The 26,629-nt window shown below is 40.6% G+C and overlaps 1 protein-coding gene across 1 annotated transcript; it reads right to left on the minus strand.

Moving 5' to 3' along the window:
* Positions 1–314: 314 nt before the first annotated feature.
* zfyve26 (zinc finger, FYVE domain containing 26) lies at positions 315–26,000 on the minus strand. The gene is made up of 43 exons (XM_072365503.1): positions 25,909–26,000; positions 24,650–24,937; positions 24,458–24,533; positions 24,159–24,245; positions 23,929–24,060; positions 22,380–22,707; positions 20,037–20,161; positions 19,680–19,844; positions 19,467–19,555; positions 19,196–19,347; positions 18,871–19,062; positions 18,048–18,656; positions 17,301–17,465; positions 17,075–17,226; positions 16,555–16,798; positions 16,057–16,320; positions 15,843–15,962; positions 15,541–15,711; positions 15,151–15,384; positions 14,428–14,533; positions 12,808–13,667; positions 12,419–12,618; positions 12,092–12,196; positions 11,869–11,991; positions 11,390–11,566; positions 10,522–10,771; positions 10,297–10,395; positions 10,033–10,211; positions 9,639–9,778; positions 9,314–9,342; positions 8,909–9,045; positions 8,269–8,489; positions 7,847–7,994; positions 7,519–7,728; positions 6,470–6,685; positions 5,361–5,558; positions 4,741–4,821; positions 4,526–4,653; positions 4,225–4,399; positions 4,003–4,062; positions 3,483–3,665; positions 3,293–3,343; positions 315–2,081 (listed from the first exon to the last, which is right to left on the minus strand). Exons 2-43 carry the CDS (start codon positions 24,874–24,876, stop codon positions 1,872–1,874), a joined length of 7,818 nt encoding a protein of 2,605 aa, XP_072221604.1. The 5' UTR covers positions 24,877–24,937; positions 25,909–26,000; the 3' UTR covers positions 315–1,871.
* Between the last annotated feature and the right edge of the window lie 629 nt (positions 26,001–26,629).

The following is a 26,629-nucleotide window of genomic DNA, read 5'->3' on the forward strand; positions in this document are numbered from 1 at the left end:
AGGAACATCCGTCGCCGTCACAAGTCTAATACAGCAGAGGGACACAAGGCAAAGGAACAACACAGTATATCCTCTATGCTCCTCCTGACCATGTGACCAAAATATTGAAATACTCATACATGAAAAAAGGCAGCTTTAGCTACATTAGGTGATTGTCATGTTAACAACAAAGCAATTTTTAAGTAAAAATCCCTTCTTTTCAACATTTTTTGACCAATTGTTTTTTACTGTTAATTCATACAATACAGACAGGTTTGGGTCCCACAGGGGCAATAAAAAAAGAGCACGATTTAAAATTAGCAACACCTGGGGAGTTTTCTGTTGTAGTGGGTCCCTTTCTGTATCCTTAAATGCCCTTGAATACTTCAAACAGCTGGATCATAAATCTCATTGTTAAAAGGGATTCTATGCCAAAAGCAGGCCACAACATGTTCTGTACAAATAAAACAGGTAAACTGCTTAATTTTCATTAATAGCAAGACAATACTTTTCTTAAAAGGTATGTAACATTCTTGGTGGAGGACAATGAAAAACCTTATGCACTCTCGGAGATAGTAACAACACAAGATTAGGAGAAAAAGACCAACCCGTAACATCTGTCAGAGGCCTTTCAGTTACAGAGATTTTCCCTTTATGCTGAGGTAGGAAACAAACCTGTACCGATACACTTACGTTGTGTATGCTTGACTGTACCTGTTTACGAAGCAGTGTTCATTTCTGGTGCATACAGTAATAGTGGTTGTCATAACTTCCTTCCAAACATAACACGGGTGAGAGATAATGAGATATTTCCAGAATAAAGCACAGCAGTGGTTCACAGCTTTACAGCGTCAGGGAGGCAACTCAGACAGAAAGAGAAACTAATCAACAGAATCTTGAGAGGTTCTTGTCTCAACCCGCTTTTGTAGACCTTTCAGGTTTTTCAATATAATGACAATGTGGTCTATTCTTTTTTTTTTTTTTACACCTCAGAGTCCCATGCTAACTCATTAGCACATACTTTTCTTTTCACAATAAAATTAGTCCCCTTTTACAATAAAAGGGGACTAATTAGATCAGAGAGAAAAAAATATGTTTTTTTGTTTGTTTTGTGTGAAACAGTAAATTCTACAAGCAGTGATTGTGACAGGAGAAAACTAGTGTCAGTTTTATTAGTATTAAAAGTTCAAATAATTTCCTAGACGAGTTCACATGATGCAAAATGGGACATTTTTTGAGTGGGTTAGTTTTCCTTCTTTGGTTTCAGGGGAACTACAGAGATATTACACAAGAAAATGACTATACAAGGTGTGTAGTGTTACTACTGCATGTGCAAATAAGTCAACAGGAAGCTGAGTGAAGTCTGATAAATTACTCAGTCAGTGTAGCTTGGAAATTAAATATTCAAGGTTTTAGAAGTGAGCTTGAAAAATCTCTTGAACACACTTGTCATTTATTTTTAAATTAGCAGCTCAAGATTACATTAGTTGTGACTACGACAACATACAAGAACCACCCTGTGGGTTGCCGGCACTATAAATATGACGTAGGTGCTGGAAAATGACAAGAAAGCAGAATGCTGGCAACTAAAAAGATGACATCTGTGGTTCGTCTGTATTGATGGAGCTCTCTTAAGGCAAAATGACTGCATATGCTGGTTAAAAAGTGTATGCTAAAGAGTTAGCATGCTTTAGCCACAGATCAGATCTTGCAGTTTATTCTACACTTTTTAAATATTAGAATAAACTGACGGGTGTAGAAAAGGCCATTTATCATTTACATACTTATATCAATTATTAATTTCTTCAGAAACCCTGAAAGCCTTATATTGGCACATTGTGTGTGGCTCCTCTTTATGAAAGTGCCGCTCCATTGTGATGCCATCTGTGCCATTACCTTGCACTGGGTCGGCCCTGACGCTGCTGAGGTGACTTGTTATGTTCAGAGAGCCACTGGTGACAGATATTCTGCATTACAGAGTCCTGTGCTCCCTCAGCCACTTGAAGGACATCCTGGACCAGCGGGCCAGCTCTGGTGGGCTCCAGCTTCACTGCCAGCAGGTACGCTGGCCTCAGCTTACTGCACAACAGGTAGGCTTTGATCTGCACACAGATATATAACCATAGTAAGAATGTGACCAACAATAAAAAGTATAATAACAAAAAAAATAAAACAATCAGCATCAGTCATTTTTTTTTAGGTTCAGCAAAGTTATGTGCCCATACATTTTACCGAATACACTGAACACCCAGGTTTTTCATTTCAATAGAATTTTTCTTTATGTTCCAAGTCGACAATGCAGTGATCTAATGGGCTCAGTTTGTGAAAGAGTGGCTCAGAGAGCATGAGGCATCATTTCCACACTGGACTGGACACCAGAGCCCTGACCTTAACACCCATGAGAAGCATTGGGATGTCTTTTTACTCAGAGCTCCAAATCTCCCTTCATATACATAAATGTTGTGACACTGCATAAAATATCAAAATAATACCCCAATAAATATGAGCTATAATTAAAACTAAAGGTGGCTTAACAAAATATTGACGTTTGACTGTTTTTTTTGGCACAGACAGTGTCGATTTTTCATGTTGTTTTGTCATTCGTTTTTGTCTGTTTTTCAAATCGTTAGAAAATACCTGCTTTAAACACGAGGTACTCGTAAAGACATCATCAGAAGACAAACTAAATAAGGAATGTACTAATCTGACTGCAGGAGGCACTGAAATTACCACAGGATTCAGTACATCCTACTGAAGTGTTAAGGAAGAGCTGCCATTCACGACCTTTACAGGCCAAGTTGTTCACAGAAATTCATTGCCAGAGACACCGACGGGTCAACTAATGTACATTTTACCTTAAAAAGATGTAACATGCAAATTTTTTTCATCTCGATCACATTACTAATATATGTTTTGAAACAAACTGAGAATTTACAGGAATACCAAACAAAAAGTATGTTTTAAAGAAAGGGATCACTAAAGGGATTTAATAACAGCAAAGTTCTACTTTTCTCTTTGAGGTTTATAAATTTAAAGTAAAAGGGCAGTGTGGGTTTTTGTTTTTTGTTTGGATTTTTACCAGAAATGACAAATCCCATATCTAGATATGGGATAGAGTGTCGCTCCTTCAGTTTTTAGTCACGAACATTAGTGCCACTCGTGGTAAAGGTTAGTCTGGAGCCCTGCCACTGGTAAATGAACATATGTCGAACAGATTCGGGGCCATTGTGATTTCTACATATGTAAAAGATGGCAAAAGAAGGTAGCCACGAAAAGGCAGAGGGAAAGTAAAACACGGTCAGTAATGCACTACCTTGCTCTCTGTGCTCTTGATCTCCAGAATGAGACTTTCCAGGTCCTTGGCCTGAAAGCAAAACAAAAACAAAAATAACAATGGTCAACATGTCTGAACACAGGCAACATGGATCTTAGTCAAGGTTCATTATAAGGGATATTTAGTTTTTTCTTGGTTGAACATCTTAAGAGATATTTCTGCCACTCACATCAGCCGGTCCCTTTTCTGCGATGGAGACACAGCTGAGGATGAGGGCATCGCAGTCATTCTTGGTGGCAGTGCCTGATTCACCCACACATTTGAGCAGCTGGCGCACAGCTCCATACTGCCTCTGTCGGACAAGCCTTTGGCCGGCACAGACGTAGACAGCCTGAGCGTCCAACTGGAAGTCCTAAAGGAGCAAAAGAGTGAGAAGACCGATTCATATTCCTAAAGGTCATTTAAAAGATAAAAAAAAAAAAAGAGGTGAAAAAAACAATTTAACATATTTCAAAATTGTGGTAAATTGATGTAATAAAAATAAGTTCATTCTTCTGCCCTGGCAGATGAGACAGAATCTCCATTTTATTTTTTATTTTTTTTAAGTTTAAGTCTTCATTTTATTTGCCAACACAAACATCTCTACTGAGGCAAAGGCAATTCATAATTGATGTACAATATTCTGACACTTCCCTAAGCATGCACTAAAGAAGAGCTTGCTTACCTACTAAGCTCATTCATGAACATACCTGTATGACTCTGTAAGCAATGCCAAACCCCTCCTCTATGTTTTTTCCTCCAAGCATCACCTGGAATATTACAAGTAAAAGGAAGCTTATTCTCTGATAAAACTTTTCATAAAAACATTTAGTGTGTGACATGCCGTGCACATCTCTAATGAAGTGCATTAAAATGAACTCAATCTTTGTGCAGGGAGTAAAGTGATGGGATGACCACAACCAGAACATCACCTTGCAGGCAACCTCAATCTTCATAGGGCTTCCACCAAACAGCGTTGGCAGTGAACTGGATCCAGAGGACTTTGAGGAAGATGTGCTGGTCTGTGGGTTTTTGGAGGATGTCGTAGTCTCACAGCGGTGGAGGAAACGAGTCACCTCCAGCTGGAGCTCAATTGTATTCATGTGCCTGGCAAATGTTTGACAGAAGACATCCGTGCTTTTAGGCAACAAGATCAAAAAGTCACAAAAAGTGAAATGTTGCACAAAAACAAAGGCCTAAATTAACTTATACTTTGTAATAAATCAAAATAACCTGGACACATCACTAGATGACATAGTCTTCCTAAAAGAGCTGACTTGTGACTTCCTCCTCACCGCACCCCGACCTTGCTGTTCCTGCAGGTATGTCCTCAGGTGCTCTTTGGCTCTGACCAACCAGCGCTGTGCAAAGTCAAGTTTACAATCAAAACAAAACACCTTTTTTATTATTTTCTTAAGTTGCATAAATGTAGAAATTAAGATAAATACCTGCTGCTCTCCCAGTAGTAGGTATGAAGTTGCTCCTTGTGTGTAGAATCGTATGCAGGTCATGGCCGCACGCACGTGATCCTGTCCAGAAGAACAGCGTTTTACATCAGTAAAAAGACATCAAGTATAATCTAAAAAATGCTGGGGCCACAGGCAGCACATAATGAAGGGTTTAGCCTCCAGGTCTAAAAAATTAAGTCAGTGCCAATGTTTTAAAGTTGCAGAGTGTAACGATGAAAGAAATCCATAAAAAGAGGCAATTACGTCATTAAAACTATGTCTTGGGTGGTATCTAATTGCTTTGGTAAATTAAGTGCTCTGTTTTATGAACTTAGTATTAACCATTTACTTCCATTTGTGCAGTGAATCCTTCAACATGGGAGAACAGGCATATTTGTGACCCCATATTGCACCATTTGGGATACCACCACCACAAAGCATGCAGAAGAAGAGTATTGTTCGGAGGATACGGTAGAAGAAGAATGCAAAGGAAGTTCTGGCTGTAAAGGCTCTTTTGAGAAAAGAGAGAAGCCTTTAATTTCCTGAATTTTAACCAAATGATTAATTCAAAATGCTCACACAAAGTCTTATATAAAAGAGCAAAGACCAAACGAGATTACCGTCATGAATTGCTGGAGATGGTACAGACAGTGATAGTGTCCCCGCCGCTGCAGGAACTGGCAGGAGGCGATGAGATAGCGGCTGCATGCGTCCAGGCTTGGGTCTAGTTTTTCCATTATACCCTGCAGCATGCCAAGATACCCTCGTTCCAGACTGGGCTGCAGCATCCCCTCTAGAAAGACTTCCTCTGGGCAGTCCTGAGACATGGCACAGCATAAAAACATGTCAAATTTGGAACAAAAAAAAAATACACACACAAACACACACACATTAGACAGGGTGCGATTTGTGAAAAAAACAGAGGGGGGGGATCATTTTGAGAAACATTTTATTCAGAAAAATTACCACACAACAGTGTGAAAACATGAAAACTGTTGATGACTGTTGACCATTTGTAAATCGTTTTGGAAAGCTCTTGACCTATACTACCATCACCTGTGGGATACCTGTAGGGGGCGCCACTAAGTAGGGTCAAAACCCAGAAAAAAACATGATTTCCCCCCTTTAACTATAAGCAAGATCTAATCTGACCAAACAGATGTGCTTCCCAACCCCAAAACCAATAATAGTCTCCTGGCCACAATTTCACATATTAGAGGAAACACATTCAAACTACAAAACATATGGCGTTGCCCGCCACTGTGTACGGCAATTTAGTACAAATTGTAGTTTTTGTATCGTACTTCCGGGTTAGGGTCAGGGTTGCGCAATTAGGGTTTAAAAAACGTATATCTGCGCATTCTTCAACTGAAAAAGTATAACCCTAACATGTACGTTTATGTCGTGAGAAAAGCTATGTTATGAAAAGTGGGTACGTTGTCAGGTTACCACCTCACTCAGTGCCATGAATCAACCGCTTTCAACCTGCTTTGAAATCCTGGCAACATTAAGGTGCCAAAGTATTTATGAAGCTGAGTGAGATGATTTTAAGACAAACTGTATCCCTAAAGAGAACTAATACTTGGTGAGACTTACAGTTTTCATTTTTCCCTTTAATCAAAAATAATCTAAAAGATATACTGGAAGGGTACTTAGTCTCATGTTAAGCATGTTTGGAGAGCTTATCATCTGAGTGCCTTCATCATGAATCCAACAGCCTAAACCTCACCTTGTTGAGGAGATATGTCATGGCCTCTGTCACACAGTCATGACGCATGTAGAAGCTGATCAGTGCCAGGTGAGTGCCGTATGTGTTCAAGTAGTAGAGGCACTCCTGGTGGAAGTTGTTGCTCTGAGTCAGTCCTTCCTGTCGCTCCACAAGACTGACCTCATTCAGAATGTCCTCCAGCTCTCGCAGGGATGCCAATATGTCTTCACCATAAGACTGACATACATATGGTAAATAGAGGGTCATGAATTTATATGTAGACCTAAACAAAAACTTGTTCTGCAAGTGTGATCTATTAGCTCAACCCATTCAGACCTAAATATAACCACTAAAACATTCTTTCTCGGTCTCTGAAGCAGAATGATGAAAAAAAAATTATTTGAGAGGTTAAATTTTCTACTTTTATGATAAATTATTGACTTTCCTTATCTTTATAAACATCTACTTAAAAAATGTGTTGTTTGGTTGTTTTGAAAATGACGATTTGCATCAGGCTCGAACTGTAACAGTCTGCAAATGTTGCATCAGGTCAGGTCGGGTTAACACGGGTCTCATATTTCTTTCAGTCTGGCAGCTCCAGGCCAAGAGGATCAACAAGCTGAGCGTCACACATAGTAGAACATTATACCTTCCTCCCAGTGATTTATGATATGCTGGAGCTTCTGACGGTATCATGTTTTAGACTTTGGGCTGAAATTATCTTGTACATTATGACGAGGGATTCGATCTGGCATCCATGCTGTTGTATGCAATTATAAAATCGCTGCTTTTGTAGACACCTGAACAAGCTACTTTAAAGGATGATGTATTTGGTTTAAATTTCTTTTTAAAAGGCCATACGCTGATATATATCACTATATATTATTCAAGGGTGGTTTGATTGATGCTGATGCAGCACATAAGAATCTAAGGAGATCATCAATTTGCACATATACAGGATTAATCATAACTGAAAAAGGAACATGATGGTGCCCAGCACACACACACCCTTTGCTTCTGTATGGACTATAACAAAGGACAAGGGCACCACCAGGACAGCGTCCTCCTACCGTGGCCAGAGTGGGCCGGAAAATCATCTCCAGGTGCTGAACAATCTCCTGCAGTAGAGGGGCACCCAGACTGAGTTGGTTTCTGTCCACTGGAACCCTCAGGCAGCGGCTAAACTTCTCTCTTGCTCCTGAAAGGTTTCCTGCCTTCAAAGATGCCATGGCCCACGCCTGCCACACACCACCAGGGTCGAGGCCACTCTTGGTTGACACCTGGCAAAGCAGCCAAACAACCAGAGATGTAATGAAAGTTGTGGGATTAAAACTTCAGGGAGTTAGTCTGAAAATTCAAAATAAAATAATAGATAAATAAACTAATAAAACTCCTGACCTCCACTGCCAGCTGGTAGTATTCTGCTTCCAGTAGCTGATTACGGAGACGTGTGACCGCTGACGTCTCCAGAATGTCATCCAGAGAAGGAATATATTTGTAATTGGCCGCCACTAGAATTTTAAGCACGTCAACTTTGCTGATGTAACTGTAGACATGGAAAAGACAGAGAGGAGGAAGCGAAACGGTGAGAAAACCGATGGAGGAGGACAAGTAGATCAGAGAGCTACTTCTATGACATGTGTATTATGGTAAGTTAGTACCATGTAGTGACATGGAGGAATGAGTAATGAGTTTATATATTCTGTTCCTTTCAGCACAACTTCCTGGGATTTCTAATCTGGCTGCAAATACTCCTGCATTGGTCAATATCATTTCAGCAACTTTTAACAACATGACTGAGCATCAAAGTAGCATCTTACCTGTCACATAAGGCGAGATCCTGGCTGCGGCCAACTTTAACAAACATCAACTTGGCACTGAAGAGCAGCTGCCGCATGATGTCATTGAGGAGGCAGGCATCCACCTCTGGGTTGGTCAGTTTACGGGACAGGGAGCGGCAGTGGCTGATGAGCTGGTAAGCGCAGGAAGTTTGGTCACTGTGCAGAGACAAAATGCCCACGCAGAGGTATGCACTGGGAGCCTGCAGGGAGTAAGTAAATTATCATTGTTTATCTTAAAATACAAAGTGAGTGAATTATACTAAAAAGACAATTGAATGACAGTTTTAGGGATGCAGGACATATAGGCTTCCCATTTCCAATCATTTTCTGTGTCCGAATCACAAACTACTCACTATACAATTGACTACATAGCGAAATCATAATTTTGTAGTGCTGACAGTGGTATTGTGAGATTTTATATACACTATACGGTTCACTAAAATGCATTGGTTCAGTGATGATGTGCGATTATGGACACAGATATTGTTTCCATTGATCCTGACAAAGCCTCCATTTTGCCAGAGCCCAGGCTTAGTGCAGCAAAACCAAATAAGGTTTGCACAGAGAAAGAGTAAACTCTGCACAGTTTCAAAGTTACATTAGTTGTGCAAATCCAGACCTGCTCATAATAGAACTCGCTCCGCAGCAACTGGTTCTCAGCAGTGTTTGAGCTGAGTTGGAACTGTCGATGGATCACCTCAGGCAGACGCAGCATCCCATCCAGATTTTCCACCTTGACCACAGGACTTCCAGGCACTGCACAAAGACAGAGAAGAAGAGAGACACGGGTAAAAGCGCATCGTTGTAGCTAATATTTGTCATACATCTGTGAATGGCTGCATTTGAAATATTGCTGGTGGCAGGTCAGCATGCATTTACGGTAATTTTAAAAGAGATCCAGATCATAAATGCTTAATTTAATGAAACATGTGTTACCGAAACGGTAATGTAGCAAAGAGGAAGTTCTTGAAATAAACAAATAAATTGGACTTCTTTTTATTTATTTATTTATTTTTTAATTTACCTTCAGCAGGTTGAAGCTCATTATCAGAACTGCAAATGACAAAAAAAGAAATAAAAATATAAATTTAAAGTCATCAAGGAGCTTCATTGCAATGTTCCCACTGTGGTTCTGCAGTAAAGATTATTCCTTCTCCAGTTTGATTCAATTTTGCTCATCTTTCACAAAATCATGTATCCATCTGTATCATGTATCCAACACTTTGACTGTACAGGACAAGTTGTGAAATAAGCTTCCATATATTCCTTTAAGCCTTTTGTCCCCCTTAAGATTATAGCACTACTTATTCTCTGACATACAAAAACTCATTCCTTAAAGAGGGTCTTACTCCGGGTGAAAGTAGGCATAACACTGGTCACAGGCTCGGACAGGTTCCTCTCCCGGACACCCATCAACAGGCATCTTCTGCTCAGAACAAGCCTGACAAACCAGACGGCCACATCTCCGACAGTGATGCCGTCTGTTGAACTAGAAGACAAAAAGCAAAAGATGAATAAGTATCTTTTTATCTTTAAGAGAAAGCATAAATACTCATCTATCAGATGAGTAACAACATTTTCTTCCTAAGCCTGTGTAAGAAACTGATCTCTGGTAGGCTCAATGCTCCCTCACATTCTGAGAACAAACACTAACTCATCCTGGACTTTCACACATAAAATATAGCACAATTTGGTAATTCTTTTGTGAACATTATTGGCTTTCACATAATTTTGCTCTCTTACCATGGTGAACCTCTCCCGCCTGCAGACCATGCATACATCATGCTGGGTGTCTGGGACCCAGTCTTTACGGGCCGGGGGTTGATCCGGAGGCTGGAACGAGTGGCGTTTACGTCTCGATGAGCCTCGATCTCTCTCCCTGTCTGCGCTACTCACAGAGGGTGTGTATGTAGGCGTGCTGCCTGTAAATCAAACACATTTAAGCAAGCATTCGCAATCATTAAAAAGCATCATATTACTACTTCGAAGCATGTGCACATGTCATACTTGAGGAAGACGCAGGGGATTCAAGTCGGATGGAAGACTGAGAGCTGCTATCTTGGGCAGGGCACTGCATCAACACCTCTTGGAGATTGATTACTGAGTCTGGAAGAAATTGTGTAAGATACTTAAACAGAGCTACTCGGTAAGATATTTAAATCCAAGAACAGACTGAGATTTAAAAAAAAATAAAACCAGACAGCCAGTGTATGTTGTGTACTCAGTACTGACCAGACCGAGACCTTTCTCTGGGAGCACAGGAGAAGTCAAGGGCTTTGCCAGCGTAGTCTGCCAGAAGTTTATCAATGTCCTCAGCACCGAAACCTGACTCCTGGCCAACCAAAAGGCTCCGCAAGGTTTGCACCGCCACCTCAACCCAGTCCACCTTAAGATTCATCAACAGCTGCTCGAGCATCAGCAGCGGGTCCGAAAGCAGGTGGAAATAGTCCTGCCTGGCGGCCTGAGGTAGCGTCAGCAACACCTGGAGGAAGAATTGTGTATATTGCACCTGAACACATTAGGTTATTCAGTAGCAGGAAGACAAAGGCCTCTCAATGACCTAAAATACCACACAGTGTCACAAAACCGATGAGGCTTCTTCCAATAGAAGCATAGAAGACTCTTTGTCCTTGAGTGGTAAAAAGAGAACTTTACTCACAGCTAAAGGAACAACATCATATTTAGTGACATGACAATTCTTTGAAAAACTAAAATATGTGCAGTAGTTCCAAGGATTACATTTAATATAGTTTGAGATAACTTATGTATGATTAGATATTTTTATTCAAGGCCCAAAAAAAAAGAGACTTGTAGCTGCTGCTCTCATGTCTGTGCTGGATTATAGTGATGTTGTTTACACGTATGCTCCCTCACAATGTTTACATACATTACATAGAGTACAAATGTCCAATCTGAGAAAACATAGATGAGTTTTTAAGGGATAAGCAACTCTTGGAGTGTGACTTTAAGCATGAAGAGTGATTGTTAGTTACTTTTTGAATATCATCTATAGAAAGATCATCATGTATCATAACTTTTCAAATGTTTGTTTTTAACAAGTTAAAAAGGACAATTACGCATCCCTCTACAAAAAACAAACCTTGGAGCCCAGATGAAGTGTATGGATGTGTTGTCGACGTGCTGGAGAAACCTGTCTCTGGAAATGCAGGGTGAGGTAGTCAGCCAGGAAGTGGCATGCAGCCAATCCGGGACGGCGATCCAAAGCACGCTCGCAAACATCCAGTGCAACCATAAATTCTGAAATGTTCTCGAGCAGCTAAAAAAAAAAAAAAAAACAAGTCAGAGAAAAGGGAAATTAAACAGAAGAGAATAGCAGAATAAAGCCAATTACCAATAATAATAAAAACTTAAAGCTCTAGTCAGTATTAGCAAAAAACTAACCACCCATTGAATTTTCTGGACAACAACTACAAGGAAATTGGGTACATTCGCTCTAAGCCTTTTAGTCCTACTACTTCAGAGATCAAATCAGTAATCCCTGACGAATTTCTGAACAACGTTTTAAACATCCTAAAATGAGACTGGATCTGATACATTAAGAAGCTGAGTACTCCGGACCTGAAAAGCCTCATCTGTCTGTCCCTTCTCCAGCAGGCAGAGCAAATGTTCAGTCTGCAGCTGCAGAGTCAGCTGCTCAGATACAGGATAGAGTTCTACCCACTGTTCACAAAGGGCAAACTCCTGCAAAAAAGAGAAAAAGATTCATGACATCATTGTGTATACTTAATTATGATTTTTCGAGAATAAGATGCGAGTGATGTTGAAAGCCAGCTGTACCCACTTTTGCCTCCAGTATCATAGAGAACACTGACTCTGGGTTTCTTTTAGATTCTGTTCCAAGCTCCTGCCAAGTGGCCCAGGGCAGTGGCAGCTGTAAATCAATCATCTGAGACAGACAGACAACACGAACACTTGTCAAATTACCTTGAAAATAAAATGAGCAAATCAAATACCACTTCATACAAAACACTAAAAACATGAATGCTGAATTCAAATAAACAAGCAAGTACTGAATTAACAATAACTGACAATATGAAATACTGTGTGCAGTGTACAGGTGCTTTGTTGTAGCCTTAAATACAGATTTATCTCAGGAATATAGCATTACCTGGCAATAGATGCTCAATTCTTTCTTCTTAAGCTCTAGGTCTGTTTTCAGCGAGGTTTCCGTGTTTGGGTCATTGAGGCAGAACTCAATCAGTTCCTGACAGGCTGACATAGGCCAACGCTCCAAAGCCTGAAGGGCAACACGGGCTCGCAAGTTAGCATCCTGTATTTGGAACAGCTGACTTATACCTTCATCCGAATCTGAACACAAGACAATCAGATAAACAGCAAATAATTAGTTACATCTCGTGTTGTAGAATTTTGATGCAGAGGTTCGATTGGAGAGGTGGTTTCGATCTCAAGATCTTCAGTATTGTCATCACAGCATTCAAGTCTCAAAAACAGAAAAATTAGCTGCTTTTCCTGAGGAAGTACTGACTCATTCCTCACCTTCTAAAGCTGCACAGGCAAGTAAGCGGTCTCTTAGCACCCTCTCCTGGTCGCAGCCTTGCCCATAAAGCTCAAGCAGACTGAGGGCTCGACACAGGTCTCTGGAGACAAGGGCCTTCTGAAATGCCTCAGCAGCCACAGCCTGAGCAGCCTCATCTTGAGGCCCAGACAGAAGGAGACAGACAAGTGGTTTGTTGCCACAGATGACTGCCCCAAGTCCAGCAGAGCTTTCCTCCCCCTCGCTTAATGTGGAGCCCAGCAACGGTTCAGCCATGGTGTGAAGGTAACCCCGCAGAATAGGAAACTCCTTAAGGAGGCTATCAGCTTCTCGAGCAATCTGCTCTCCATCTAACACGCCGTCTTTACGTCCACTGCGGAAATATCCAGACCATCCAGAGGTTTGTGTCCGGGCCGTTTCTCCTTTACATGCACTCAAACATGCCAGTATGGCCAACAGGGGGGAGCGAGACTTTAGGAAGGTTAGGGCTGATCCTGTGAGCACAAAATAATTTGAAGAGGAAGAGGAGGAGGTGGAGGAAAAAGATGATGACTGAGAGGGTGGAGATGTGGAGAGGTTGGTGGGTGTAGCAGAGTGGTCCTCCACTGAAGCCTCAGACTCAGAGCTCCTATCAGATAGGGGCTCTGTGATTCCCAGAGTCGCCATGTAGTCCTGAGCATTATGTTGGAGCAGGAGAGTCAAAGCAGCAACACTGAACGGTCCGTCATCTTTCCTGGCCTGACCAGAGTCCTTTTCATCACCTGGACAGGAAGTCCACACCGGCAGAGTCTCACAACATCTCTGGACAATCACCTGCTGGACACTCAGCCGCAGACCCTCCTGCTGCAGCAAGGACAAAACTCTGGGGATAAAACAGGGCATGGAATAATTGGAGAAGCTGTCACCATAAAGTTTTAGTCTTGTTTTTCCTCACTGATGTACACCCCCTTGAAAAGATGACTTGTACTACAACTCTGACTTTTCCAGACAGAATTTAAGTCAAAGCCTCCACTGTGCGGCACTTTCTGCCATCCATCACCTTTATCCTGTTGGGACTAAGCCTAACACGGTAAACTACTTAAGGTAATAATTATTACTTCCTGTACTAGATTTAACAACTACAACCTAACAGCACAAATGACCATCAAGTCTCTTACGATTCTAAAACCCTGTATTGAAAGGAAACTTCCAGGATTATTCAATCTTGGCCATATTTCGTCTTAAATTTGGGTGTAAAACATTCACAAGTGTTTTTGCAACTGGACAAATACTGAGCAAGAAAGCCTAGACCAGCAACTGCTTAACAGCTGCAACATAATAACACAGGTCGATCACAGCAAAGACTAAGTGTTTGTATCTGCAACCGACACTCTCAAATTACAATGATAACTTCGGGTAAGTGTGCCAACAAAGATGGACCTTTAAATTTGTTTAATTTCTTAAGGTCTCTGTGGCAAAAACCGCTTTCAGTGCCACCATCATTTGCACAGATATGCATGTTCTGATCAGACCTGAAGCAAACATTTAGGTGAGCTCGTATCTCAAAGTGAGGAAAAACATCCCGTTCTTCTCCAAACTCACATTGACTTGTCACAATGATGGGTTGTAACTGCTGTGTGTACCTGTCAGGAGAGACTTGTCTGTCAAACAGCAGGTGAGAGATGAGCTGGAACGGGGTTTGAAGCAACACCAGGAGTGGATTTCCAAGCTTTACTTCACTGTTCTGGTCTGAAAGAAACGGGAAGACAGCCAAATAAAAAGAAAAGCATGTATAATAAGAGAAAGAGTCATTGATGTCATCTTGATCAGTCACAGTTAAGATAGAGAGGCTGTAACTCGGATCAAAGTTTGTTGCCATAATCACTGATTTGATTACCAGACATATTAAATGGAACGGTGAGTTTTGAAAGTTGTTAGTTTTCTTAATGAAACAGTAATCAAGTTGTTTATACTTGAAGTTTAACATAAGAGAAAATGTGCATACTCTTTCAGTTTTAAGGTTTTACATATCAAAAATAAATGTTGAAATCACTTGGTCCTCATTGAGTTACAAATACAGCTGCAAATACAGCCTCTTTCATAACTTTTTGTTTAACATAACAACAAAAAAAGGAAAATTAATTATTTGGCTTTGTTTTCACCACTGATATTAGAAAAGATTTTTGACAATCGGAAAATCTTTGGGACAATTGCCAAACATTTGTCCCCATCACATGAATAAAAAAAGCCTCTTAAAATAAAATGTTTTTAACAATGTCAAAAAGACTAACAAACAAAAAAACTGATAATCCCAATAATAGATCCAAAAAGCACTTAATCTGCTCTCGATGGCTAATTATTTTTACCTTCTGAACTGAGACTACGCACTAACACAGATACTAGTGTGTTGACGTTGTCGAAGAAACTGCGCACATAATCTGGTCTGGTGAGGCCTCCGTCTGGCTCGAAGGGGCAGAGCTGATCCAGAGAGCGAAGTAGCTGCTTCATGCTGGAACGCACGGGATGAGCGTCCAGCTCTGACTGCTTCAGACTGGCCTGTTCAACCAGCTGTGCCAGAATAGAGCTGCCCACAATGTCCTCTGTTGTATCAGAGACAGACCAAAGTGCCAATGAACACAAAATACACAACAGCTTCAAGACATTGAAATCAAAACGTTCACATAACATTAGAGATCTGATAATACGTTTTAAAGTACATGCTGGTCGCTCATGATAGTCATCTGTGCTACACAGACCTGTGCCATCTGTAGCGGTACTCAAAATGTGTAGGGTGTTCTCTAAACGTTGAGTCAGACTGAGCCGTGCAGCGATGCTCTCCTCACTCAGCGTTGGGTGGCAACAGAGCAGCACTTCCTGGATGCAGCAACCAAATGGGTTGGTAAACACTTGATCTTCCCCGACAGCATCTGTTGGCAAGAATGGATCAGTAACAAAACAAAACAAAAAAAAAAGCTATTAGCGGCTATTACAAACTAATTCATATTACGGTATTTTAAAACCTTTTACAATGTTATTCAACTGATGAAAAGACTTTCACCTGCTTTGACACAGCCTTTATGAGTGGCTGAATGATTCAGAATCTTGCTGATCTGTTGTAAGACCATGGGAAATCCACAGATCTCCTCAGAATGAGGCACTTTAGGATCAACTCTTATTCCTGGGGAAGAAGATAGAAATGAAAGATGACGAATAAGTATATACTTCCATCACCTCCATTACTTCACCAAGACTCTAAAAATCCAGCTTCATGCCTCTAGCCTCAAGGCTGCTGTTGAGTCTGCGCTCTGCTGTGTCCAGTAGCTGTCGGGACGTCTTCCAGAGCTGACAGTGGCAACAGGCTAGGTCGAAGGCAGCCATGGCCGCTGGGCTGAGCTCCTCGAGCAGCGTGTAAAGTAGGCCAGAGGCATCGGGAGAGCAGCGGCTCAGCCAGTAGCCCTCCTCCAAGGAGGGCAGTGGGTGAGCTGTGGTGCTGAAGAGACGGTCTGCTATGTCTGAGATAGAATAAAAAGCCACTCCTACAAAGAAAAACAGTCATAAGTCAGAACTACAATCTGAATCATCAAAAATAATTTTTCTGCCTTTAAAGCCTTTTAAATGCTGAAAATGTAGTTTATCATTGTATTTTAACACATGAAATGTTTTAAACATTAAGAAACAGGTGTCTGGAGAAATATCTTTCAGTCAAAATTAAGAATGCTGCTATTTCAAAGCAGCCAAAAAAATTAAAAGAAGTTTAACAGGTGTCACACCTGCAGCAGCAGCACTTCCAATGGCCTGCAGCGTTGATCGGCCACTGCTGCCCAGCCGAGCCCTCCCAGTGCCTGTCACAGCTGCTGACCCCAAGCACTCTGAAGAGGATGAGGATGAAGACATAGACTGACTTTCCATCTTCTGCTCCACCTGCCCCAATTCCTCCAGGACCTCTTTGTAACGCTCCATGAAGGCCAGCTCGCCACTACAGGAAGTAGCCTCCAGGTTAAACACCACAGACACCTGCAGAGCATCAAAGTAAGGGACACATTTCAGACAGGAAACTAACATGTTTTTGACTGTTAGTGAATTACACATACAATGTTATGCAGAGTCATTCACTTTAATTTGAATAAACAAATTATGACCGATGACTTGAGTAAATGTTTCAGTGAGAGTACTGGATATAAGAACAAGAATGGTTTAATTAGTAATTTAATGCAAGTAGTGGCAACAATGATAGAGACTGTAGCACAATCAAAACCATGCAAAGATTTTCAGGTTCAGATTGTCACAGACCTGATGTGCTTCCATGAAGTTTCCTCGGCGGATGCAGGACATCAGCAGAGACTCTGGAGGAGACAACATGGCCGAGACCAGCCAGCTGTGAGGACCCCCACACGGGCAAAGATCCAATTCTACACCACCTGCCGCTGGCCCTCCACCACCATCTGACAAAATACAAATAAGAAATCAGAAATATGCACTTACTAATGCAAAGTTCAGTCTGGTGTTCATGGCTTACCTGATGTGCTTGTGCTAACTTCTTCATTATGCTTCTCTATGGAGGTTTGCCTCTCTGCAGCATGTCTCCCTGGTTTCCTCCTCTTCCTCAGACTCGAGCTCTTGCTGCGTCTCAGATGTGTGGCGGTACAGCTGAATGCTGACAACTGGATTGGACTTTCTGAACCTGCAAATATTTTTGATCAATGTGATAGTAAATTTTATGTCTCAGGACTAACAGACTCCCCAATCCACATTAATTATTTGTATCACCCAGACACGCTAATTGTTTTAAACTCTTTACCTATTAATTAACACTCAGACAAGATAATTGTTTTTAACCTCCTGTCTATCATCAAGACTGCATCCTGCCCCCCCTGGAGGTGTGGTTACACATCCCAAGAACAAAGCCCCCTCCTCAGGTATAAATGCTCTGGGTTCCTTTTGTTTGTACCTTTTTAATACCATTGCCGCTGAATGGAGTGGACTTTCTCCTTGCAACGAGAAATAAAAACTTAGCCGGGCCGGCAGAAAAAGTAAAGTTCTCTATTTCATTGCTCATCAGAGGTATTATAGGAAGGAAGCTATTGAAAACTTCCATAACACCAACAGAGCTCAAAAAGTGCACACCTAACGCTAACTTAAGTGTGAGCTCATAATTACAAAGCCTGGGTGGGAAATTAAAACCAGTCGTCAGGCAAAGATTTGAGCTTACAAATTTAACAGCAAGAGCATTTCACAAAGACAAAAGCTGAAAAAAATATCTCACCATCACCAGTGCCCTGGTTGCTGGTGACAATCTGCAGCCTCCACTGAGCCTCTGCCGTGCGTTTGGACAACCTCTGCAGACAGGTCCCAAATGTCTCAGCCGTCACTGAGCAGCCCAGACTCGCCGCCACCTCGCCCTCTCGGTGCAGCGCTCTTTCTCCTTCATGTCCGTCCAGCTGACCCAACACAGACATACCCTCCAGCCCTTCTTTCAGCAGCTTTAGAAAACCCTCCATGCCTGTCACATCTGCCAGAAACCCCCTGCAGCCCTTGATAAAGTGCCCCAGGTCTAGGTAACCATGGTGGGATGATGATAAAAATGGACGCAGAATGTGGTTCTCCCTCCTTCTGTTTTCAGTCTCATCTACCTCTGCTTTGGTGTCTGCTTCTAAACTATTGTCTCTTGTGTTTAATAAGCCCTCAGAGTGAGTGTCATTTCCTGCGCTTGGACTTGAGTTTGAGTCTTTTTGAAACTGTTGGGCAAAGTCGGAGGTGGATAGGAAAAGAAGGGAGAAGATGTTTTCCAGAAGCTCTAGGCGAAACATGGCAGGCACAGTCTCCAGATAGAGTTGACACTCTGACAGGTAGTGCTGGAACATAATATGGCAAGCTGGGAAACACAACAAACAGAAAAAAAAATAAAAAATTCAGCAAATCTTTTAAGATGATAATAAGATTCTAATCTTGACCATACAAACAAAATCTGGTAGACTTTCCAAAGTCTTTTGATCCTTTGAAAAAACCTAAATTAGCATGCATAAAAGTTTTCTATCATTTGTCTTAAAACTTAAATCTTTTCCATAAAAGAAATACAGCCTTGATACCTTCTGTCTTGTTTTGGTCTACTTCCTCTGAGGGACTGTGATGCTGTACAATCTCGCATTCTGTGCAATTTGTGTATTTATGCGCATTTACACAGAGTGCATAAATAGCGTACTTCAAGGCACAGAACCCCTGGAACAGAACTATGTTCCTGTGCACACCAGGGCTCAGGGTATCATTGGCATCAGCTCCTTCTGCAAAATTGAAGAAGAACCACAACAAAGCTTAAACACATTGAACCCATGCTAAAGAAGTTATGAATTTGGCAGTGTTGAGTGATTTTGATTTGAATATTTTGACAGAAAAAAATCTTAACACAATCTTAACCTTTTTCTAGTACATTTGGCAATTGGTGTAGTAGATCTAATATCCTGCGTTCTTCAAACTGAGCCAAAGGAGTAAGAGAATGCAGAATATAGAGAGCCGAGTGACTGTCCAGAGTGTGAAGCTGTGCTAGTAATGCTTCCATGGAAATCCCTCTGCATACAGACAGGCCAAACAGAGAGGAAGCACATTTTTAAAAAAAGTTGAAACTGATACTTAAAATGTTTTGTTTTGTTTTCTTAAAAAAAGAAAGCGAAAAAATCTACATGCTTACGGGTTGTTGTTTTTACACCATTCAAGTATTCCAAGTTGAGATGACAAAAGATTGGCAAACTCCTGAAGAACAGAGTCATTGGCTGCAGCCTGAAAACAGTCATAAACCAGCAAAGCCCCACAGCCAACATTAAAATCATCAAATACCCTGATCTTTGACCAGCTTCCGAAAAAACATTGTATATGGGGACAGCTAAGTGATTTCGTTTTCGACCTGCTCTTTGTGAAGGATGCTGAGAAGTGTTTGAGCTGAGCTCAGGCTGCGACATTGAGTCCATCCCAGCAGCAGCAGCAGACGGGACAATGGCTGGAACTCCGACTGCAGTAAATCTTTCAGCTGATTGAATTCCTCATGTTTAATCAGGTCAAGTGCAGTAACCTACAGGAGGGCAACAGTCTTATTATTACATTACTGAGTTCCATCACATGCATTTGCTAACTAACTTCACTTGACTATCATGATCAAGTGCAAATTAAGAAAACAGAATTCGTGAAAAGAGATTATTTCCTCTTGTGTTCATTCGAATTTGTTTATCAAACTTGTACTTTTCTTTTTTTAAAGTTTACTCACCACGACTTGCTCGAGGAAGTGCTTTCCACTACTAAGGCACTCAAAAAAGATGGTCTTCCAAGAGGACCGACGATCCTTGTGGCAACACAAACTGAGGGCGAGTTTCTCTGCTTCAGGAAGGTCCACTAACAGAGATACGAAAATATTTACGCCGACAACACAAAGGAATAATAAATAAAAAAAAGGCCAATGTAGCTTTCGAGAGAAATAAAAGATTACGGATAATTGTGTGTGTGAAACGCTAAGAGCGACACAACACTACTGATATATTTGTTAAGGACTGCTTTAGTGCTGTCTGGGTGAGAAAAATAACACTGGTGTCACGCTGTGTTTTCCCAGTGGCTGTTGCTCTTTAAAAATGTCTGGGTGAAGCCTCCCTGTCTTAAAGCCTGGGCACAAAGAGGGCAGTACCGCTGTGTTTAATTCAAAGACCTCACAAACGAATGATCTCCAAGTAGGAACTAACTGCAATCAAATATTGTTTTGCTGTATTTTTAGTACGAAAAAAGTACCAATGCAAATACAGTTTCGTCCAGATTGGTGGACTAAAAAAAAGAGGAAAACCAAACCAAACAAAAAGAGCAAAGTTTAAGCTGTCGTGTGCAACTTTTCCTTAAACCCAGTTAAAACTGTCACAGCTGTACAAAAGCAGAAGTGGGATTAAAAGGGTGATACCAGTATTTCCTCTCTAACGCTGTAAGCAAAGAGGTTCCAGTTTCTAAGTTTGAAAAATTGTATCAATGCTTTGTTTAATATATATATATATATATATATATATATTTTTTTTTTTTTTTAAATCAAGCTTAGCTAACCACAAACACAGCTCAGAGGGGGGACTAACTAATTGGAACAGGAACAGACGGCAGTGTCAGGAAGTTGTTCAGTCAAACTGTGTGATGTTAAAATCAGTGACAATAAATGGCTACAATACATCATATACGCTCGCTGAAAGCTGTAACTTACTCCAAATATAAAGCTGCATCATATTGAAAAAAGGTATGAGTTAGACCGTCATACAAAGTTGTTTTTGGTTTTTCCTTTGCACATTTGAAAAAGTTAACATGCCCAATTGTTTTGGCATTGCCCACCGACAAAAAAACAACAACTTCCTGATGACATGGACACAATTGATGATAACAACGTCAGTTTTCATCAGGATCAGATTGTGCACGACTGGTTTCGGGAGCAGGAGACGCCATTTGTCAAGACCTCAACCCTATTGGGAATATCTGGGATGTACAAAGCAATGGTCCCACTCTCCCGCCATCAAAACAAGGTCTTGGTGAAAAATTAACACAATGACTGGCAAATAATGGGTGGACATAAATGACGTGCCATCGTGTAAGCTTATTGAAACAATGCTACAGCAAATGAATGTCGCAATCAAAGCTAAAAGTGGTCAAACAAAATGTTAGAGGAGTTGTTTTGGGGTTTTATTCTGGCCAGGAAATGAAATTAGAATGTATGGCCTGCACCCGACTTCTCCGAATATGTGTAGGTAAGATCAATGATCGTTACAATTTATTCCATTATTTTACAACTTTACCGTAGCGTTTATCAAGAGAGGACCACAATGATGGGTCCCATGTTGTTTTACTCAAACCATTCATGAAATATCAATCAATGAATGTAAACAAGGGTATTTGAGCAGGAAAGTGTGATCTATCCCACATCTTATCCAGCAAGAATTGATTCTATATTAGGCTATCTATCAAAGTCAAACAGCACTTTAAAAGAAGTAACACTTGACAAAAATCATATGAAGCTAAAATCTGTCCATGTCCTGGTCAAACAGTCCCCTGCTGGACTGAAACTTACTGCCTGCAAAATGTTCCACTGCATCATATTAATAATACTATTAATTTGTTTTAAATCTGATTTTGGGTATCTGACATTAGTTTGCATAATTGGATGATGAAAATAAATACAAAAGAGTTCCAGACTACAAAATGAGGCCTAAGACTGTCTACATGGCCTGGCTTTTCTTTACGTTTGCAGGGATTGCACATTGTACATCAAGATAATTAATCTGCCACACACGCAAGATGGCCCTCTGCTCTCTAAAAAGCAGGAAACAATCTATCTGCTGAGCACAGTTACACACACACAGAGACGTATACTTTCTGTTTTGCGTTGTTTTGAAGGGAAGTATCTGTACAATGTACACACACTGCGGATAACAACTTTTCAATCAAACTTATTCTATCAAAAATGATAAATCATTATAGACAGCTGAGTTTGAATGAGTGCTAGGCTCTTTGGTTGCTATGTGGCAACTACGATAAGCTTTGTAAACAATTTGTTTGTACGGCATCATGAACACCTACATCTCCGGCCTCCTACCTTGCGTTTCGCGTGAGCTCCTCAACAGATGCTCTCTCTGCAGCCTCAGAGCCGTGGAGCAGTACGTCGAGACGAGCGTGTCACGCCGAGGGCGAAGCAAGCAGCTGAGTGTCCTCTCCTCCTTTAAGGGTCCGTCTCTGGCTGCCCACAGCGCCTCACACAGCGCCTCCAGCTGCTCACTACTTCTACCAGAGCTCCACGGCATGAGAGCCAGCACCGAGTAAATCTCCTCTACCCACTCCTCCGTCTTCTCTGGCTTTCCAAGTTTCTTCATCAAGTGTTGGATGAACGTGTGCTGCAGAGGGTTTCCTTCGGTGGATGATTGGTCCTGCAGAAATGAGGAGAAAATTAGCCGAAATTAAACTAAATTTTCATATCTGCTGCGTTTACATTTTTTTTCTACACAAACAACGTTGTAAAACATGAACGTTAAAACATTTGAGGATTTACGGTTATTGTTGCTTAAAGGAACTATGCTGTACGCTTACCGCACCTTCTCATCAGCCCCACTCAAATGTGGAGATCCATCAGGCTCCATCTTGGGCCCCTATTTTTTATTTTTTTTTTGCCTTTTCTGATTTAAAGGTCCATTTCAAAATACAAGATTTCCTTCCACCTATCTATGCAAAATGATGGACAAATCTATCTGCCCATATAGATAGAGGAGAAGAATTTAAAATAATCATTCATGCCTTCATTTTTAACTTGGGTTGATTATTGCAATTCCTTGTGTGTGGAAGCAGATCACCTGACTCCTCATCATCTGCAGGTTATAAAAACTGCAGCTGCTCCTCTTTTAACAATAACAAAAAAAGGCTGATTTTACAACAAAAGCGTTGGCCTCACTCTATAGGCTCTCTGTTTGGCACAGGATTGATTTTGACATTTCACTGCTAATTTTTAAGGTTCAAAAAGACACCAGGGCTCACCAATCACATGATTTTAAATGTTCTAAGATCCAAATACAAAACTGCAGGGAAATGTTTCTTTACAGCTGTTGCTCCTAATCAAAGGAACAGCTCATCTATTCATATAAGAACTGCTCATATTTCACAAACCTTCAAGACACGATAGGAATCATCTCTTCACACTGGCATTCAATTTTAGCAGTTAGACAACTTGAGCTTATTCACTGTGTTTTACCTGGAATGTTATTGTACTATTCTTAGGGTAATTTCATTCAGTTCACACATTGTGTATTAATAAAAGGATTTATTGCTATTGAATGTTTACTGGACAGAACTTTGGTTCAACTCTCACTGTTTAAACACGCTTTATACACACAATTTTTTCTCATACGATACCAGTGTTTGTCATACTGCAACCTGCATTAAGACTTACTTAAAAATCCCTGATTAATAGTTCTGAATTCAAAACACCCAGTATCTGTTAAAGAATATCATTATAGACTTATCTTTTTTTACTTTCGCCAATTGTTATTAGTTTCATAAATTAATTTGTATGCTGCAAAAAAGAAAGGAGGTCAAGACTTGTTATTTGTTACAGTTGGTAATATAATGACCTTATTTTCAGGTATGTGTGTATCTACCTGTAAGAAGTGTGCTAAAGTCTGGGCAAGTCTTGGCTTCTTTTTTTCCAAAAGGGTCTGCAGGCAAGACTCGGTAGCTGTGAATGTTGTTCCTCGGTCGGACTGTGAGGCCAAGAAAGCTTCTTGCAACTCCTGCAGAAAAGAAGTGCACAGATAATTATAAAGCAGAAAAACATTCATCTGTCTTTTTCAGATGCTACTCAATTGTAGCCACGATGAAAGAAGCTAACCTTAAGAGCAGTCTCCGGTATGCCCTCCGACCCCAGTTCCTCCAGTAGTAGCAGGAACTCCAGTTCTTGTCTGAGGTGGGGAGGAACCTGAGAAAGAAAGGACAAAAAAGTAAGAGTATCAATTACACTGCCTTCACACTGTGGTGCAAAGATGTTTTAAATGCATTTCAGTCCAATTTGACAACATCGTCCGTTTTGTTAAAGCATAATTTCTATGGATTCAATTCTATTACAAATAAAGATTTAACTAAAATGTTCCTGAAGTTTACAGGAAGAATGTTTTGCTATATTTAAATTACCCGTTCTTCTGTCCGTTTCTCCAAGACCTGCAGCCAAAACCAAGCCAGCTTGTGTGGACTGCCAACAGACTCCCATCTACAAAACCATTATTTGCACACAGCAGATCAGTTCGAAGTACTGCAGATGATTTGTGGAATAAATAAAACATATACAAACTGGGATTGTAGAGAAAATGTTTTAAAAAGACTCACTTTAAACTGTAAGGATGGCAGATAATAGCTTTGATTATGTATCGCACTTTTTCTGAAAGTCCTCCTGCAGAATTAACTAGCTGTGGAACGCAGGCACTTGCAAGCTCCCACTCAGCGTGCTGCAGGCACCTCTCGAAGTACTCAAACAGGTCCTGAAGCGAAGTCTCCGCTTCACAGCCGAAGGGATGCATGCTTCCTCTGGCCGAGTTGTTCCTCTGCTCAGTCATCACTGCTGAAGAGTCACCTGTTCTACCATGTAACCTAGGAGCATCTTTGAGTTCCCTTCACCTGAGACACAGAGAAAACACTGCTTAAATTGACCATTGTCATATTTCACAAATAGTTTAAGACAAATACAATGAAAAACTACTTATTTATAAGAAATGCAGTGGTCAGCTACTTCTCTTTAATCATTTCCACGTCTAAATGTTTGAATAAATTTGCAAGACAGTGAGCTACCTGATGAATATTTTTGGCATTATACAGTAATTTGAACCTGAATGAAAAAGGAAATGTACAATTTGCACATCAGCCCACAGTTAACTTGACTGTGGTATACAGTCAAGGGTATCTATCAAACATTCTCAAAGATTTGCATTTGCTGGCTTATCTGTTTAGACTTTTGAGGATCCTGATAAGCAATTAGCTTTTTAATATGTTAGTTATTCATTCAATTATGTGGTACCTAAAAACTGCACGTCTTCACTGTCGTGCTCTATAACACCGAGGTCAATGTTTTTATTTTCGGTTTTGATTTGAGAACAAATTTATTGATTTAATGATTTCAGGTTTTAGACATTTAACCAGAAGTGCAAGCGACTAGTTTATATAATTTAGAGCATGGTTCAGCTATCTGATTTCACTTTCAAGAAATCGGTCGCTACTCACAAGCAGAATCTACACCACAGATATAAAATTGTTCGACATTTTACTTCACTTATCTATACCTTTAATTATCTACTCCAACAAACCACGAGGTTGAGAAAAAAACGTGTATCACACCATCCGTTTAGGATTCAGACGAAGACGTTACGAATGATTAAATACACTTTTTAAAACGCCTTTCCTTTTCATCTTCGTCATTCGCCTCTTGCAAGATGTGACAGCTACCCTGCTTGTTTGCGTCGCATTAGCTAAAATGTGCATGATCTGCTGTAACTGACACAAGTCAGCTAACTTCCGTAACAGCTAATAGAAGCACGTTCTTGCAAACAAATAAAGTGTTCTGAGGTTTATCAGTAGAGATATAAGGAACTTACTCATTTCTTTGTCATTTTATCCCCAAACTGCCAATTATTTACGCTCCTGGGCACTGGTTCCTTGCGACCTGTTATGCTAGCTGCATAACGAAGGTCATGTGACAAAATCAGCTGATTCTCCATCGCTGGTTGGTCAAAGGTTGGTACGAGGAGGGCGTTGTAGAGCTGGAAGCCTTCTTTGCTGCTGCCTTTCATATGTAGTAGTAAAATCTTAAGTATTGAGTATCAGTATTGATCTTCCCAAATAATCGTTTCAACAAACTAACGGGGACCATACACATTTATTTTGACAGGCAACATATTTTACTAACTACTATGTTCCATATCTGTAGGCAACAGTTAAATGCAGAAAAATACATGCAGATGTTCAAATAATTTCATGTACCAAATACTGTTTCATAATCACCATAAACTGGCTGATGAGTACAATGTGGCATAGTAATAAGCTCTTCACCCCCTGAAAATATTATAAAAGTTGCCTACAATTTTCTTAATTGAAACAATTAGGTGTAGTCCAAAGATGTGATGTTCCATTTTTTTAGAGAAAAAACATTAGATAGCGCTAACTGCGTTGAGATGTCGAGAGCTCTTTGCCCCAAGTCCAATGTTTTGAAATTAATTTTGTTAACTAGAAAAATGCATCACTAAAACAGGAGTTCGGTGTTGGGCACATAGATGTATCCACACATGTGCACAATCTCAAAGAACAGTCCTGTACTTG

This window comes from Leuresthes tenuis, unplaced genomic scaffold (genome assembly GCF_036924035.1).
Source record: "Leuresthes tenuis unplaced genomic scaffold, fLeuTen1.0.hap1 SCAF_15, whole genome shotgun sequence".
Classification (NCBI taxonomy): Eukaryota; Metazoa; Chordata; class Actinopteri; order Atheriniformes; family Atherinopsidae; genus Leuresthes; species Leuresthes tenuis.

Excerpts from the sequence above, each read along its gene's own strand:
- zfyve26 (XM_072365503.1), bottom strand. The coding sequence starts at position 24,876 with ATGACTGAGCAGAGGAACAACTCGGCCAGAGGAAGCATGCATCCCTTC. Across the intron at positions 16,321-16,554 it reads TGGAAGTGCTGCTGCTGCAG|GAGTGGCTTTTTATTCTATC; the intron begins GTGTGACACCTG and ends TTTTCTTTGTAG. Across the intron at positions 6,686-7,518 it reads TCCGGCCCACTCTGGCCACG|TCTTATGGTGAAGACATATT; the intron begins GTAGGAGGACGC and ends TATGTATGTCAG.